Here is a 16,723-nt window from a genome sequence, read left to right on the forward strand (position 1 = left end):
ACCTTCTCTGAGCTTTAGTTTTCCCATCTGTAAATGGGGGTTAGTGATAGCTACCTCAAAAATAATCTTTATTTTTTAAGGTTATTTTGAGACTCGAACTAAGGTACTTTGCAAACTGTAAAGCAAAATGGTATACGTATGTAAGGTATTGTCAAAACTTCCTCTCATGCTGTATAGCTCTCTCCAGGGTCGGGTTGGGGAGGAGGGGACAGAGCTTCAAAATTCCCACATCAGTGGCAACTCCACTATCTTTGCCATTCAGATATGAACACTCAACTGGAGGGTTTTTTTGAAGATCGCTGGAAAAACTTAGTGTGTTGGTTTCTCCATCAGTGTTTACCCAGCAGCGTCTATGCATGGGAAATACTTTTTTGATATATTCTAAGCCATTAAGTTTGTGGACTCCTTTGAAAACCTAATGTAAACATAATCCCACCCCATCCACTACTGCACATATATGCATCCTTTAAGAGATTCATGGATCACTGACCCTAAAGTTCAAAATGTATACTGATCTAAAACCCTGTAGTGCTGATTTTTTTTCCCAAAAACTAACCATCAACTGGGTTTGATCCCTACAGTCCTAAAACTCTGGCTTTGGAATAGTTCAGCATTTAATGAGAACTTGGTGGGGTTGTTGAAAGTGATCCATTTGCAGTTGCCAGTGTGTGTTCTAAGTTGGCATTTTTTTAAGTTTGAGAGATGGAGGAGAGAGGTAGTTTGAAAAGGATTTCTAGTGCAACATTATTGTATGATGCTAGAGTTAGTGTTCAGTTTTCTTAGATATACTCACAATGTGAGAAAGAGGGGATGAGCATTGATATTCCTATTTTACAGTAAAACTATATTTAAATGATTTGCCCACTTAAATTAGAAATAAATCTTGAGCTAGAACAGTTGCACATCCCTTGCCAGTCCTTTTCCATTGTTATGTTGAACTTGATTACTGAGGCTGTTTTAAGTTAAGCTTGATTGCCCTTCTCAAAAACTGCACAGCATTCTGCATACCACCAAAAGTTTATTAGATCTGCAATACAAAGGTCTAATTAGAAGCAGCCTGTTCCCTCAGGAAGCTTGCATTTCATTGGGAAGGCCAGTTAGCCTTGTTAGTAAAAAAAAAACAGCTCTTACCTTATATGTGTATATAAATGAAAAAGAATGGATGAATATCGTTTCAGTGTATGAGCTCTGAAAATTAAGGAGATTATTGTATTGAGTAAACGTACAGTAGAAGGTTCATCTGGATCTTCCCCAAAGTTTTAAAGGCCTTAGCAGAGCCATTCTAAAGGTTGTTTAAGTGGGGATGCTCCTGGGCTCAGAGCAGTATCAATAGAGAATTAGATTATAAATGGAAGTGGTATTGGGAGCTGCAGATAAGTTTTCATGAATAGAGGAAAAGGATACATGAAAGGGACAGGAGATAGAGTTGCAAAACGAGGCAAGGTGAGGGAAGTGAATTAGAGCCCTTAGATGAGTTATTTATTCATTTTTATTAAGGTATCATTGATATACACTCTTATGAAAGTTTCACATGAAAATCATTGTGGTTACTACATTCACCCATATTACCAAGTCCTCCCCATACCCCCATTGAAGTCACTGTCCGTCAGCATAGTAAGATGCCACAGGGTCATTACTTGGTCTTCTCTGTGTTAAACTGTCTTCCCTGTGACCCCCTACACACAGTGTGTACTAACTGTAATACCCCTGAATCTCCTCCCTCCCTCCCCACCCGTCCTCCCCCATTCCTCCCTTTTGGTAACCTCTAGTCCCTTCTTGGATCTGAGTCTGCTGGTGTTTTATTCCATCAGTTTTGCTTCGTTGTTATACAATATGAGTTATTCTTATCCCAAAAAGACAAATTAAAATCACTATAGAAGTATAAATGTATAAAATTAGAGGCAAGTTTAATATTTACATTTTATAAGAAACTGGTCAGCTATAAATAGCCACTCTCCAGTTCTGTTTCTCCCCATATTCTAGCCCTACTGCAGTCTTCATTGTGATTAGCAGTCTGTCGTAATGTCCCTCATTAGAGTTTTTGGCATCTACCTCCATCTCATATTTTTAGTCATTCAAATTAAATGTGACAGCATCTTAATCCTTTACTTTTCCCAGTCTTGCAGTAAATTATGATGCTCAGCTGTATGCATAGCCTCTAAAGTCTGTTCATGTTTTGTTTAAAGAAACAGTTAAAAAAACAGTAAGTCCAATATAGGTAGGTCATGGGGAAGTCAGTATAGCATGGAGAAGATAAGTAATAACTCTGTGGCATCTTACTATACTGATGGACAGTGGTTGCAGTGGGGTCAGGGGGGACTTAATCATATGGGTGAATGTTGAAACCACAATTTTGCTCATGTGAAACCTTCGTAAGATTGTATATCAATGATACCTTAATTAAAAAAAAGAAAAAGGAGTGAGGTTCTGCCCATCTAGGAAATGTTCTTTCTAGGTGTACAAATGCAGATGTGGATTCATTCTCTGCCAGGCAAGAGGAAAGCACCATACCTCTATTACTGTGTTGTAGGATGACTCATTGGTTGTGTGGAAGGAAGTTGATTTGACCCGACTGTCTGAGAAGGAACGTCGTGATGCCTTGAATGAGATTGTTATTCTGGCACTGCTGCAGCATGACAACATTATTGCCTACTACAATCACTTCATGGACAACACCACCCTGTTGATTGAGCTGGAGTACTGTAATGGTAAGATAGAATTCAGTGAGGCTTCCTCTGGCAAGACATTCTTGTGCTCATACTTACCTTGATGGAGAGAGAAAAAGAAGAGGCATATACCATGATAAAGAACGTTAAATGGATTTTTAGAGTTTTAAGAGAAATGGTTGAGGCCCTGGAGAGTTTTGAAGAGATGTACAAAGTAAGGGGAGGGATTTTCCTCCTGCATATTGAAATTCTCCCTTGTGATTATAGTTCCATGTTCAGACTATTGCTCAGTTGAATTTACATTCATTTTTCAAGATTTTTTTCTCAAGAAATGACATGATTTAGGCATTAGAGACATAGTGTGGCTTGACACTGGCCTGATGTAATAATATTTAATGAAATCTTATAAGTGGCATTTGTTTATATTGACTGCAGCCAAAGCTGTCCTATTAAAAATTGGTCTAATGATCATAGCTGAATGAAAATGATGTAGTAAAGCATGGCCTTACTTATCTGGTCTCTGATTTCTTTGGACCATTTTGCTTTTAAGATAGCCCTATAGCCTAGTTGTTGAGAAAATAGACTCTAAATCCATATCCCAAGCTCCACTACTTTTTAGCTCTAACCTTGCACAAGAAACTTAACTTCTCACTCCCTCAGCCTCCTCATCTTAATATGAGTTTGTTAATAAACAGTACCTGCCTTCTAGTGTTGCTGTATTAAATAAATATGTAAAGCTTCTAACATAGTACTTGGTGTGTAGTAAATGTTTGGTACATGCTATACTACCTTCTTCATATTTAAAAGAGCCTCCAAAGCCCTTTGTTAAACTGCATGTTCATGAGGTTACAGCATATTCTTTACTTTAGTCTCCAAGAGAAAGTTCCTAGACTTATGACTTTCTTGCTAGGCTCTTATATATCATGATCATTCCTGGTTATAGTCAACCCTAAATGTACAAGACTATGTTAGAGATTTTTGAAGCAGCAAAAGCCTCAAGCAGTTAACTTCCTTTGTGGTTAGGAGGAACTAGAACAAATGGCACATTTACTCAAACTCCACCTTACTAAACTGCAGGGGCAAGGAAGTTGTGAAACTTAGTGTAAGTTGTAGTTGCAGGTAGAAAGTAAAATGAACCATGATCATTTCCAGTCTGTGTCTCTTGGTAAAGGAAAGGAGAAGCAAATTCAGACTTACTCTGCAGTAAGGCCTTAGTAAAGGGAGTAATGATTGGAAACAATCCAGGGTATACCCTAAATTTGGGGAAACCTTTCAGTGTGAGGTGGAAAGAAAAAGAACTTGTCAATCATATACACCTGTATATATATATATCTTTGCATTACAGGTGTAACTCAAACGTTCTAGTAGTCACATTGAGAGAATTGTTAAAAACATATAGCAGATTTCTTTTTAAAAGGAATTCTTGAAAAGAAAATCATCTCATTTTGAAGACATACAAGGTAATTTTACTAATTAGAGTAATGTAGGAATAATATTTACTCTCATTTCTAAAAATGTCGTACTTCTGTTTTTATATTGAGCCTCTTCTGTTAGGGAGGGAACCTTAGAAGAATATTTTGGATACAATCCTTGAGAGATGGGAGGAATTTTTTATTCTTGTTAAGAGCCAAGAGGGAAGAAGAGGTTTCCTTTGGAGAGGAAGCAGAATCCTTCATTTCCTTATGTCACCTTTTAAAACTATAGTAGATACATGAGCCATGCTTTGATCTCTATCAAGCAATTCAAACCTGTCTCTTATTTAATTGCAGGAGGGAACCTGTATGACAAAATCCTTCGTCAGAAGGACAAGTTGTTTGAGGAAGAGGTAATTCATATTTCTATGGAAGGAAGCTAGAATTGAATGTTGTGATTCTTGAATTCTAGTTCTGTATTTACTCTTCTAGCAATGAAGAGTTTTTCTCCTTTTGTTCAGACTCCTTCCAGGCTCTGATTGACATTAAAGAGAAAGGAAACTTCCAACAAGGAAGCTGTCTATAGCTGCTTCCTGAACTGTTTACTTGTACATCATGATTCTCTATGGGCTTTCTTTCCCAGTTCTATCACTGCATTCTGGTATGCCCAGTTTTCTGAATCTTTGCATTCTTCCCGGATTTCTTTCCACAAATCTGCTTTACCATACTGTATTTTATAATGACATTGGAACTATTTTGTGATGACCTGTTTTTTCTTTTTACCCCTATGACTTTTCTTTGCCTACACAACCTACAAGCAAGAGATATCAATTCAAGTTGAATCATAACCCCCGGTTGCAGCTTCCTTTGTTTTGTTTGAGAGAGAGAGTGTGTGTTTATTTGAATGTAATTTTTGTTTCTAGTCCAAATACAATTAATTTTTCTCTGCAGATGGTGGTGTGGTACCTATTTCAAATTGTTTCAGCAGTGAGTTGTATCCATAAAGCTGGAATCCTTCACAGGTAATGAGTGAAGTAATATGGGATAGGTTCTTTCCCACCAGTCCAACCCCCACCTTGGGTGCCTCCCATCAGCACTATTATATTCTTGATTAAGCAGTCAAGGCTTTTCCGTTTATATAATTTAGAAAGGGAAGAATGAGTAATGAGGGTTGTTATCTTCACTTCCTGAAGTTAAGCTATGTGATCTAGGAAGAATCTCTTCAGTAGCTAAGTACTGCTCAGTCATTTCTTTAAGAGAGATTTTAGAGTTCAATTAATTGATTCTTCAGTAAAGCCAAGAAGCCACCTTCTTGGTATTAGATTGGTTGGAATTCATAGTAAATGTTTTCTCTGAGCAATAGTAAATGGCAGTTGTTTTTAATTTTATAATTAAGTATTTAAATAAAAAACTGTTAATTTTGTACAATTAATTATACAGTTTTACCAGTTCTTGGCAGGGGTAGGATTGTGGGGAAGGACATTTTTCTATTTGTTTCTAACTATAGGAGAGAACCATTAAAGAACATTTCCATATTGTTATACCCCTCTTAAGTGAGTCATTGACCTTTGCTAGAGATTAATGTTAATACACCAGTATTTCTTTTTTTGTTGGTTTGTTCATTCAGTTAACATGTATTTCTGGATAGCTATTGAATGGCTACAGTTGTGTATTGTTATTTTCTTTCCAGAGTTACAAAGAATATCTTTTTTTTTTCTTAACTTCTTTCAGTAAGGAAGCCAGAGTATGAACCAGGCAGTTTATTTGTTGCATGTTCAGTTCATCTTTAGAAAAATTATAATCTTATTTAGGTAATCAGCACAGCCTAATTATGTTGCTGCAGGGATTTGAGCAGCATCTTCTCTTGCCTTAACAGATTCAAAACTTTAACACCAACCAAGTGTTAAAGTTGCCTTCATATCACTTAATTCAAGACATGTGATAACTGGTGAGGCAGTACAACTTAGAAGAACTATGATTATCTATGGCACCTTTTTTTTTTTTTTCCATCTGACCCTCTCAACTTTTCCTAATGGCTTCCTTGGTACGGGAGACATGTCTGTGCTATGAAGTCTAGAGGATGAAATTCATTCTCTGCCTCCACCCCCCTCAAATCCCCTTTTCAATGTTAAGGTGCATGTGAAAATGATAACACTCATTTGGGATCCTGTAACAGTGAGCAGTGGTAACACATTTTTATTCTGTACTAATCCTGGGTGGGGTGGGGGATGAGATAAAATAATTGATTATATAGGTTTAATATACAGCATCTTTTTTCAGAGATATAAAGACATTAAATATTTTTCTGACCAAGGCAAACTTGATAAAACTTGGAGATTATGGCCTAGCAAAGAAACTTAATTCTGAATATTCCATGGCTGAAACGGTAAGTATGTGTTGCCTTTGTCCTAAATTTTTTTTCGTTTCCTGTACAGCACCATGAAATATAACTATACCCCCCTAAATCTTGCACACTTTCCTCAATATTCTTGCAAGTTCTCCACACTTACAAAGCAAGTCTTCAGGAGCCTTTTTCCTGAGCTTACTAACAGCTCAGGTGTTCTTTCAAGAGCCATAATCCACATTAGAGCTCTGACTGCCCATTCTAACACTAACTAGGGACTTTTAGTAAAAGTAATAAAATGCTTTACTGTTTTTTCCCAGCCTAGGTTCTTTATTTCTAGATTTCACTTTATCTCTTTTTTAATATGTGAACTTAGGATGTTAGACATCTCTTTTTTGTGTTTCCTTTGAATTTTTGTGGTTCAGAAGGCCCTGTATTACAAATAAAGACTAATGCTCAGAGAACATTCTGATTTTTAATATCATACACAGTCTGAACTACTGGGCTCCCTTTTAACCTGATCCTAAGAAAGACCATGGCAAAGAGGTGATCTTTAAGAACAATAATGGCCTCCTTTTAGGAGTTATAAAACTCAATTATTACTCTTCTGGTTTCATAATATTCTGTCTTTAGAAGAATTTGAAAATTTAGGTTGATAAAATTAATAATGAGATATTCTTGCAAGCAATTTAGAGATACCCATGGGCGCTGATAGCCAGGGTTGGGAGTCTTTGCTTGAGGCACTCAGTCTGTTTGTAAATAGTGTCATAGTGAGCATCTGAGGAAGAAATCATGTCTTTATATGGATTTTTCTCATCAAGACTAATCTGAAAAAATTAGGATTTGACTTCTTTTAGCCAGTTAAGTGCAAAGAAAGAATGATAGGAAAATTTATAAATGCTGTGAAAGCCATCTGAAAATTGCTTTTTCAAATTCAAAAGAAATTCAGTGGCTGTGTTAGTATTGCAAATGTTAGATTGAGCCATTTACAAAGTTTCATTTTTGTGCATTTATTTCAGTTAGAACTTTTAACCTCTTTATTGAATTACCATCTCCTTACTGCCAGTGTTTGTATTTTTCCATTGTCATGTCTTTATCTGCATGAAGTTTTCTGTGGGCCTTGAAGGCCTAAAGCTTCTATGAATCACAGAGCTGTTGTGCCTCACAAATTACCACAGAGATTGTCCCAAGAAATTTAATATGAATAAGATTTCTCCCCATAGGGGTGTCATCTCATAAAAACCACTTTGGGATATGCTGATGAATGTTTTATAGGTGTTATCAACTAGTTCCTAAGAAATTTAATTTAGTTGTAGAAATATTAATACAGTTTTGCCTCAGAAAAGAAGTTGTTCTTTGATTGTTGTCTTTGTTGTTCAGCTTGTGGGAACTCCGTATTACATGTCTCCAGAGCTCTGCCAAGGAGTTAAATACAATTTCAAATCTGATATCTGGGCAGTAGGCTGCGTCATTTTTGAACTGCTTACGCTAAAGAGAACATTTGATGCTACAGTAAGTTGATGCATTACCCCCAAGTTGTCTTTGCAAATGATACAGCTTGGTTGAGAGAATGAACCTCATTTATTCCTTAGCTTCTGATGTCTTTAACAGAAATCAACTATAGGCAAAAATGACAACTAGTATTCAAGTACTGGCTTAGTAGTGTATTACTAAAATATAGACCAGATTTATCTCCAATGTGAAGTCTCTATGGAAATAATAAGGATCAGGCAGCAAGTTGAACGCTGTATTGTATTTGTTGACTATAATTGTAAAACTGACTCTAGGATCAGCTTGGATAAACCATTTCATGTCTTATGCTTTGGCTGTGGCAAATTATATAATACTCATTAAAGTGTTTTGATCTTTTTTATGAAAAATTACATAAAGATTGTTTATGACTAAAGATTGTTATTTTTTATGGGCAACAAATCCTTTTAAGTCTTTCTTTCCTTCCTAAGTAAAGCCCATTGTAAAGCAGTGCTTCTCAAACTTTAATGTGCATAGGAAATCACCTGGCATCTTGTTAAAATGTAGACTTCATTTTAGTAGGTCTGTGGTGGGGACCGATATTCTGTATTTCTAACAGGCTGTCTGATAATGCTGATCCTGCTAGTCCGTGAATCACAATTTAAGTAGCAAATGTGGATTCATATCCAATATCCTGTACAAACCAGGTGTGAAAACTTTGGCAGATCACTTCATCTTCTTGGTCCTCCATTTCATTTCTCTAGCAAGGAAAAATGTATATATCTATCTCATAGAAATGCTCTGATAGTATATATGAAAAATAATAAGATAATGCAAATTCATTGGCCTTTCATGAGACCATTTATCTCTTGAAATTTTTAAGTTTATTCTGGCATATCATAATTCTCCTAAATAACGTAGTGGAAGGAAAGTAAGTTTTGGCATTGGTTAGACTTTGGTTGGAATTATGGCTCCTTTTTTTACTATCTGTATAGTCTTTGGCAAGTCAGTTTACACCTCTGAATTGGTAATGATAATAACCTCCTTATGTGATGTTTACCAGGGTTTTAGAAAGATTGTATATGTAACATGCCTGCCTACTATGTAATGGTCTCAATAAATGTGATGGTGGTGGTATTATTATAATATCATCTTAAAATTATTGTTATTATTCACTGCTTTGTTGCAACAGAGTATCACCTGTATAACTATTACTAGGGTATGTAAATTAGGAGATTAGTTGGCAGAGGAAGTACTTAAAGCCAAAAAGCATGGCTAACCTTGCTTTCCTTTTTCTTGGGAGTGAGTTGAAGGGTCAGATTATAATATACTCTGAGTATTATGCTATTGGCCACAGTCTCCATGTTGGCCAGTTGGCTTCATTCCATCTGATGTCAAGAGTGCATCCCTAACCATTTCCTGCTTATGCGTACTAATAGTTATAAAAAGAAGTCACACCTACATGGGGAAAGACAATGTAGCACAGAGAAGACAAGTAGGGACTCTGTGGCATCTTACTACACTGATGGACAGTGACTACAATGGGATATGGGGGGGATTCGATAATAAGGGTGAATGTAGTAACCACATTGTTTTTCATGTGAAACCTTCATAAGAGTGTAAATCAATGCTACCTTAATAAAAAAAAAGTCAGACCTAATGTAGAACTATTGCCACTTCTTTAAATAATAGTTACAGACATTTCTGAGCCCCTTCTGGTAGATTATAATGTCATCTTTATATAACCAAGAACAATGTAATCATCATTTCCTCATAGAACCCACTGAACTTGTGTGTGAAAATTGTACAAGGAATCCGGGCCATGGAAGTTGATTCTAGCCAGTACTCTTTGGAACTGATCCAAATGGTCCATGCATGCCTTGACCAGGTGAGTGTAACTTACATGTTGATTTCAGGTTAGTGTTTTCTTTTCCAGCCTCAGTGTTTGGGGTATGGCATAGATGAACCTGCATAAAATCACATCCACTTCCCCAGGGTAGGATGTATTTGTGGCTGTACCCAGGATAGATATTGGCAATTCATGATAGCTATGTGTTTCAGCCAACTAACTCTTACTTTATTCTGCTTTATTCTCACTTTATTAATCTGTGAAATGACTTTATCATCTAAGTTATGCTCCATTTTTTATGATCAAGATTAATTTTTGTAAACTGATTTTATCATATTATAGCCAGAGGTAATTTGGACTTCAGGATGTATTTAGTTCTAATTTCTCAAACTTGCCTTGCAGTGTGGCTCTAGGTCAGTGATGGTTTCTGAACCATAGGCATTAGAACTGCCAGGGGATGGGGGAGTTTCACAAGTAAACTAATTGAAGATTCCTGGGCCCCACCCAAGACCAGCTGGATCAGAATCTATGTGAATAAAGCCCCAGATTTTTATTTATAATAAGCACTCAAGGAGATGTTTGCTATATATATAGAAATTTGAGAGCCACTGCCCTAACTGAGCAAATGAGGAAGATGCATTCTCATTCATGTACAAGTGTTGATGATAATGAAATGATAAGCAGAAGCATGGGGATGTGATATAAGAAATTATATTTTTTGAAATAAAAGGATAATATACAGTAGCCTTTGAATAATTAACCTATAGGCTTCTAAGAAGAATTAAAATGCTTTCTGGATCCCATTTCACCCTTTTCCTTTAAATTAAAACAAACCCCATTTGTACTTTTTAGGATCCTGAGCAGAGACCCACTGCAGATGAACTTTTGGATCGTCTGCTTCTCAGGAAACGCAGGAGGTAAAGTACAAAGAGGTTGCTTCATTGTCCTGTAGATGGTTGATTGTTAGAGCTCTGATCAGAGTACCACAAGAGAGGGTGGTGCCTCCTGACTTGGCCAGTGTAGTGCTGTTTTTTACCAATATTGCTGTTTTCATTTCTTAAAGGTAGCTCCTAGCTTTCACCTCCTCAGCCTGTGCTATTTTGTTCAAAATTTATACTGATGAGACCCTAGAGCCCTGCACTGGCCCCACCTGTGAGTTTTAAGCTAGAGTTGGGCAATAGAGTGTAATGAGTAAGAGAGGAGGGCTCTGGATTCAGGCATCCCTAGGTTTGTTGGTGAGCCCTGCTACTGTCTTGCTCAAGTTATTTAACATCTCTGTTCCTTAGCTTTCTCTAAAGTAAAGTAGGGTGAGGATTAAAGGAAGTAATGCATATAAAGTGTCCAGCAGTTGTTGGTTAGTAGTATGGATTTGGACCAGGCCTTTGAGCTTGATTGATTCCTGACAGGTGGTTTTCTGAGACTTTTTCTGTTAGAGGTCTCTAGAGATAGGAAGGAAGGAGGTCCTTTAGCCCTCACTTCCTGTAGGAAGTTCCAACCCCTAAAGAAGTTCTTTATCCTTCTTAAATGTTCTAGTCTGTATGTTATCCTGTTACACTATTTTGGCCTTACCACCCTTCCTCCTCCCCTACCATTTCTTTGTTTCTATATCTTCCCAATATATGCAAACACTTACTGTGCTCTTTTTCAACTTGTTCTTAGATACAGTAAGTATATACCTGATTCCATAATATTTGCTGTTTGGTCAGTACCCTTCCTCTGTTCTGTCATTTAATCTTTTCTGGTTCTTTTCCAGTTGATCTCTAGCTAGTGTTTTAGTACCTAGAATTATGCATAATAATTTAGAGACATAGCACCATCACCTTCCATTTAGGTTCAAGGCATATTTAGGCAGTATTACCCTTTGGGGCTGGTTAAGCATATTTAAATCTTTTATCTGGCTTATTTCCCAACAATATAATCACTCTTTTAACCTCTTATTTAAATATTTCTATTAATAATTTTAATTGCAGTTTTTATTGAGATAATTACAGATTTCTAACAAAGTAATACCATTAGAACTTTGTATTTTAGTGGAAAATGATAAGACAATGAACTTTCCAGATAAAGCACAGACACAGGAAATTTGGAAAATATTCAGGACACAGTAAGTCCTGTTTGGCTAGATTTGCGGCTATAGAACTGGGGCTACACCAGTAATAGCAACACCTCAAGAGCTTTCAAAAAATACTGATGCCTAAGTACCACCCCAAGAACTCAGCTGTAACTGATTGAGGCCAAATAAGAACGCTGGGCTAACATGGAAGTAAGCAGAGGGAAGGAAGGTTGGAAAAGCAGGTAGAAATCTTGAATGCCAGATAAAGGAATTTTTGCTTAATTCAAGACAGTACAGAACTATGGGATGTTTATGAGAGAGCAGTTCATGTGATAAGAGGTGAGCCTAGTAAGTATAGGATTGACTAAAGTGGATTGGAACCATGGTAAGTGACAGTCCAGGTGGGAAGTAAAGCTTCCCAGAATTAAGGTGGTGAGAATGGAAAGGAAAGGTGAGTATATGGGGCCATTGTATAGGTGGAATCTGTAGAACTTCAATATTGAAGAAAGGGAGAGAGCTGAGTCAGAGATGATTTAAGATTTTAAGCCTTGTTGACTAGGAGAATGTGGGGTGCCAGATACAGGAATAGAGTCAGAAAGAAAAACTGCATGGAAGAAAGATAATGAGCTGAGATTGAGAGATGTTGAGTTTTGGGGAGTCAGTGGGCAGACTAGATGGAGATGTCAGCAGGTACTTAAAAATGTGCGTCTGAAGTACTCAAGGCACTCCATTCTAGCCTGAAACATTTCTTGGAAAGAGAAAACAAATGGCCCCCAAATGCCAGCCCTCTCATATTTGATGAATTGTCTGATGCCAGGGCCAGTATAACTGTTTGAGTTATTAATGTAGGAGGCATATGGTTTATAGAGGATTTAAACCTATGAAATGTATTAAAGAGATGCTGGTGCAATAAAGGAACCTATTGTTTTCCTCATATATCTTTGCTTTTCTTTTGGTAGAGAGATGGAGGAAAAAGTCAAGCTGCTTAATGCACCTACAAAGAGACCAAGGTAATGCTCAAGAGACTCTTGAAAACTAATAAATTGCCATCAGAGGGTCTTTCTTGGGTCTATGCATGATTTGATCCTGATAAGCAAGTAGCTTTTCAGAAGCTGACATCTGCTTGAATGTCAGCTAGTTCATTTCTGAGAAAAAGAAAACTATAATTTCACCCTCATCCTAAAGTGGACATAATTGCCATGATGAATGTTGAAAAGTTGAAAAGTGTGGGTGTTATGGATCAGACTGGGATCTGATTGGACTGATCTGTGATGAAACCAAGAATTGCAAGCCTGCTATGACAGAGGATTGAAAGTAGTAGTCAAGAAAGAACATACTTCCTCATACCATAAATGGCAGTTCTTCTCAGGGAACAGACTGGAAACATTTTTCTTTGATAACAGTGTTTATGTTTAAATGTGCCTTTGTTCTGGGGCCTATTGGCAGGTCAAGCACTGTGACTGAAGCACCCATTGCTGTGGTAACATCGCGAACCAGCGAAGTCTATGTCTGGGGTGGTGGGAAATCCACTCCCCAGAAACTGGATGTCATCAAGAGTGGCTGTAGTGCCCGGCAGGTGTGTGCAGGGAATACCCACTTTGCTGTGGTCACAGTGGAGAAGGAACTCTACACCTGGGTGGTAAGTGGAAGCTCACTACTTTGGAACAGTGATGTAAACCTTCTTGTTTCCTGGGCCCAGGAGCCCCGAGTATTTTGTTAGCTGAAAGTGTGCTGCAGGAGCGGCAGCATGGGGCAGTGGAATGAGGCTCTTAGCGAGCTGGCATTTTGTCTTGGTTTGTATGCCTGGTACATGGTAGGTCGCTTATAAATATTTTGAGTGAATGAGAGAGAAAGGAGAGAGGATTGAAAGAACCCTAGGTTTAGACTCAGGAAACTGGCGTCTCATTTACAACTGGGTGATTTCAGAAAGTCATTTAATTATTCTGTTCTAGTGATAAGATTCAGAGCCACAAGTATCTGAATTTGCTTTGTGAACAAATGAAACAAATGAAATGTAACATGTCAGGAAAATTCTAAGACTTCCCTCTGATTGAAGATGGCTAGGTATATCTGGAGTAGAATTTTCGTGTGATCCCTCTAGATTCCACCATGTCTCTCACCATCTTGAACAAAGAGCCCGTTATTTACTGTCTATTTCCTTATGTCCCACTTGCTCCTCATTCACCTACAATGGTAGCTTCCATCCCTGCCACTCAATTAAACTACTCTTGACAAAATAATCTATAAATTTTGAAAATAAAACATACTTTTTAGTACTAACCTTGCTTGACCTCCCGGCAACATTTGACATTGTTGCCCACTCCTCCTGGGAGCTTTGGCCTCCGTGAGAGTATGTTGTCTTGGCTTTCCTCCTGTCTCTTCAGCTGTGTCTTCTCAGGCTTATGTCAGGCTGCTTTGCTTTTGCTCCTCTTGGGCTTTCAGTTCCTCTCACTCTTCCTCCTCTTCCTGAAGGAGGTCATTTCTCCTAGATAATTTCTCCAGGGCGTCAGGCTTTATCCTAGTGTGCGACAGAGTAGACACTCCGTTACTGATTGATTGAAAGAATGAATGAATGCTTTGGCCTCTGTTACTGAGTGTAAACTTACTTTTATTTTCTAAAACCCTATCCCTTAAAGAACCAACCCCTGGGGGAATGCTGGAGGTGGAATGAAATTAGTACCTTAAAAAAAATTTATTAAGGACTTACATTTGAGTTATTGAATGAAAAAAAGTACATAATATCAAACTGTTGAAAAGTAATTTAGGACTATTCTCAGTGCTATGTAGCAACCTTTGATGTAGCCAGATTCTTTATAATTGTTCTATTTTTCAGGGAAACTGTGACCAAAATTTGTAAAACTTTTAGAAAGGATTGTTAAGAGGCTGTACTCTTGTAAAAAAAATAATAATAATCATTGCATATAAAGAATTTCTTTTCACTATCACCCATCATTAAATATGTAGTTCACCTTAAATTTGAAGGAGGACAAAATTGGGAATGGGTCTTTTTAGGCCTGGGGTTTAAATCTGGATACTTCCTTTTTAATTGAAGTATCATTGATATACAATCTCATATTGGCTTCAAGTATACACACAGTGGTTTATAACCCATATTATTAAATCTTCATCCCCACTAGTACAGTAACTATCTGTCAACATAGGAAGATGTTACAGAATCATTGGCTGTATTCTCCATGCTGTACTACAAACCAACTTACATTATGATTGAGAATTTTTACACCCTTTTATCCCCCTCAACCTCCCCACCCATGCACCCCAAACCCCTCCTCAGCCCCTCCCCCATTGTAACCACCAGTCACTTCTCAGTGTCTGTGAGTCTGCTGCTGTTTTGTCCATTCTTTTTGCTTTGTTTTTGTATTCCACAAATAAGTGAGATCATATGGTATTTGTCTTTCTCTGCCTGGTTTATTTCACTTAGCCTAATACCCTCTAGGTCCATGCATGTTGTTGCAATAATCTGTATACTTTTAAAATCTTGTTGGCAGGGATTTTATCCTATACACCATTAAAAGGTTTAACCCTTCCCCATTTTTTTTTTAATTCCAAATTTCCATAGTTTTTTTCCTATATTTTTCTTAATAAGTTATAATGAAGATTAGGTTTCAGCATGACAAGTTAAAACCTCATAATACCTTTTTATTTCACAGAACATGCAAGGGGGTACAAAACTCCATGGTCAACTGGGCCACGGAGACAAAGCCTCCTACCGACAGCCAAAGCATGTGGAAAAGTTGCAAGGCAAAGCTATCCATCAGGTGTCTTGTGGCGATGATTTCACTGTTTGTGTGACGGGTAAGCCACCAGCAGAAGCACCAAAGTGCATTTAATGTGGGGTATTGTACTTAATACTGTGCAATTTTAATTGGAATTGTGCAACAAAAGACAGTATTCAAAGAACCAAAGTCAAGGAGCAAATACACACATGAAGACAACATGCTGAAGTTGCCCCCAGTATAATGTTAAGCTTTTTTAGCAAGATAATACTGCTACTATTTTTTTTTTCTTTAAGGTATCACTGATATACAATCTTATGCTCAGGTTTCACATAGGCAACATTGTGGTTACTACATTCGTCCATATTATCAAGTAATACTACTACTTTTTAAACTGTTGTTGTAATAATACATTTGACCTCCTAAATACAAACCACTCTAGACTTGCACAGTCTGTCTTCTTGATTTCTCTGATATAATCATCTCGTATGAGATCACTGGCTGAGGTAGTCCTCATTCCAGCCCTGCTTTCTGATTGGACAAAGTAAGTCATTCCTGTAATGGGTCCTGCTTTTCTTCCTTTTGCAGATGAGGGTCAGCTCTATGCCTTTGGGTCTGATTATTACGGCTGCATGGGGGTAGATAAGGTTGTTGGCCCTGAAGTACTGGAACCCATGCAGCTGAACTTCTTCCTGAACAACCCTGTGGAGCAGGTTTCCTGTGGAGATAATCATGTGGTGGTTTTGACACGAAACAAAGAAGTCTATTCCTGGGGCTGTGGCGAATATGGTAGGTATAACCTTGTCTCTGTTCAATTATTCCTTTGCACACAACCTGACTTCAAGCTTGTGTGCCTCTAAACACATATCATGCAGCCTCTACCTGAGAAGTGTTAATTCAGTGAAAGAGAATGTTACAGAACATTTTTATTAGGAAAGAGGTCTTCATTTTAATGATTTTCTTTCTTATGTGTGTTTCAGGACGACTGGGTTTGGATTCAGAAGAGGATTATTATACACCTCAAAAGGTAAAATCAGAAGCAGCTTCTTCCTAAAGCTTCTAGGTCACACAGATTCCAGTAATATGTCCTCTTTCCCTGACTCCTTATATCAAGGTTTTTTTTTTCATTCTTTCTACATTTATTTATTTTAATTGAGGTATCATTGATATACAATCTTATGAAGGTTTCACATGA

At 37.4% G+C, this 16,723-nt stretch overlaps 1 protein-coding gene across 1 annotated transcript in view; it reads left to right on the top strand.

Annotated features, from left to right (window-relative positions):
- NEK9 (NIMA related kinase 9) overlaps positions 1 to 16,723 on the top strand; it is a 34,359-nt gene that overhangs the window by 618 nt on the left and 17,018 nt on the right. Inside the window, exons 2-13 of the mRNA XM_037025317.2 lie at positions 2,531 to 2,708; positions 4,436 to 4,491; positions 5,030 to 5,100; positions 6,359 to 6,464; positions 7,803 to 7,934; positions 9,670 to 9,780; positions 10,594 to 10,658; positions 12,754 to 12,804; positions 13,241 to 13,433; positions 15,463 to 15,607; positions 16,117 to 16,317; positions 16,509 to 16,555. Coding sequence (XP_036881212.1) covers positions 2,531 to 2,708; positions 4,436 to 4,491; positions 5,030 to 5,100; positions 6,359 to 6,464; positions 7,803 to 7,934; positions 9,670 to 9,780; positions 10,594 to 10,658; positions 12,754 to 12,804; positions 13,241 to 13,433; positions 15,463 to 15,607; positions 16,117 to 16,317; positions 16,509 to 16,555 — 1,356 coding nt within the window. The remainder of the gene's footprint in view (positions 1 to 2,530; positions 2,709 to 4,435; positions 4,492 to 5,029; positions 5,101 to 6,358; positions 6,465 to 7,802; positions 7,935 to 9,669; positions 9,781 to 10,593; positions 10,659 to 12,753; positions 12,805 to 13,240; positions 13,434 to 15,462; positions 15,608 to 16,116; positions 16,318 to 16,508; positions 16,556 to 16,723) is intronic.

Source organism: Manis javanica, chromosome 8, assembly GCF_040802235.1.
Source record: "Manis javanica isolate MJ-LG chromosome 8, MJ_LKY, whole genome shotgun sequence".
NCBI lineage: Eukaryota > Metazoa > Chordata > Mammalia > Pholidota > Manidae > Manis > Manis javanica.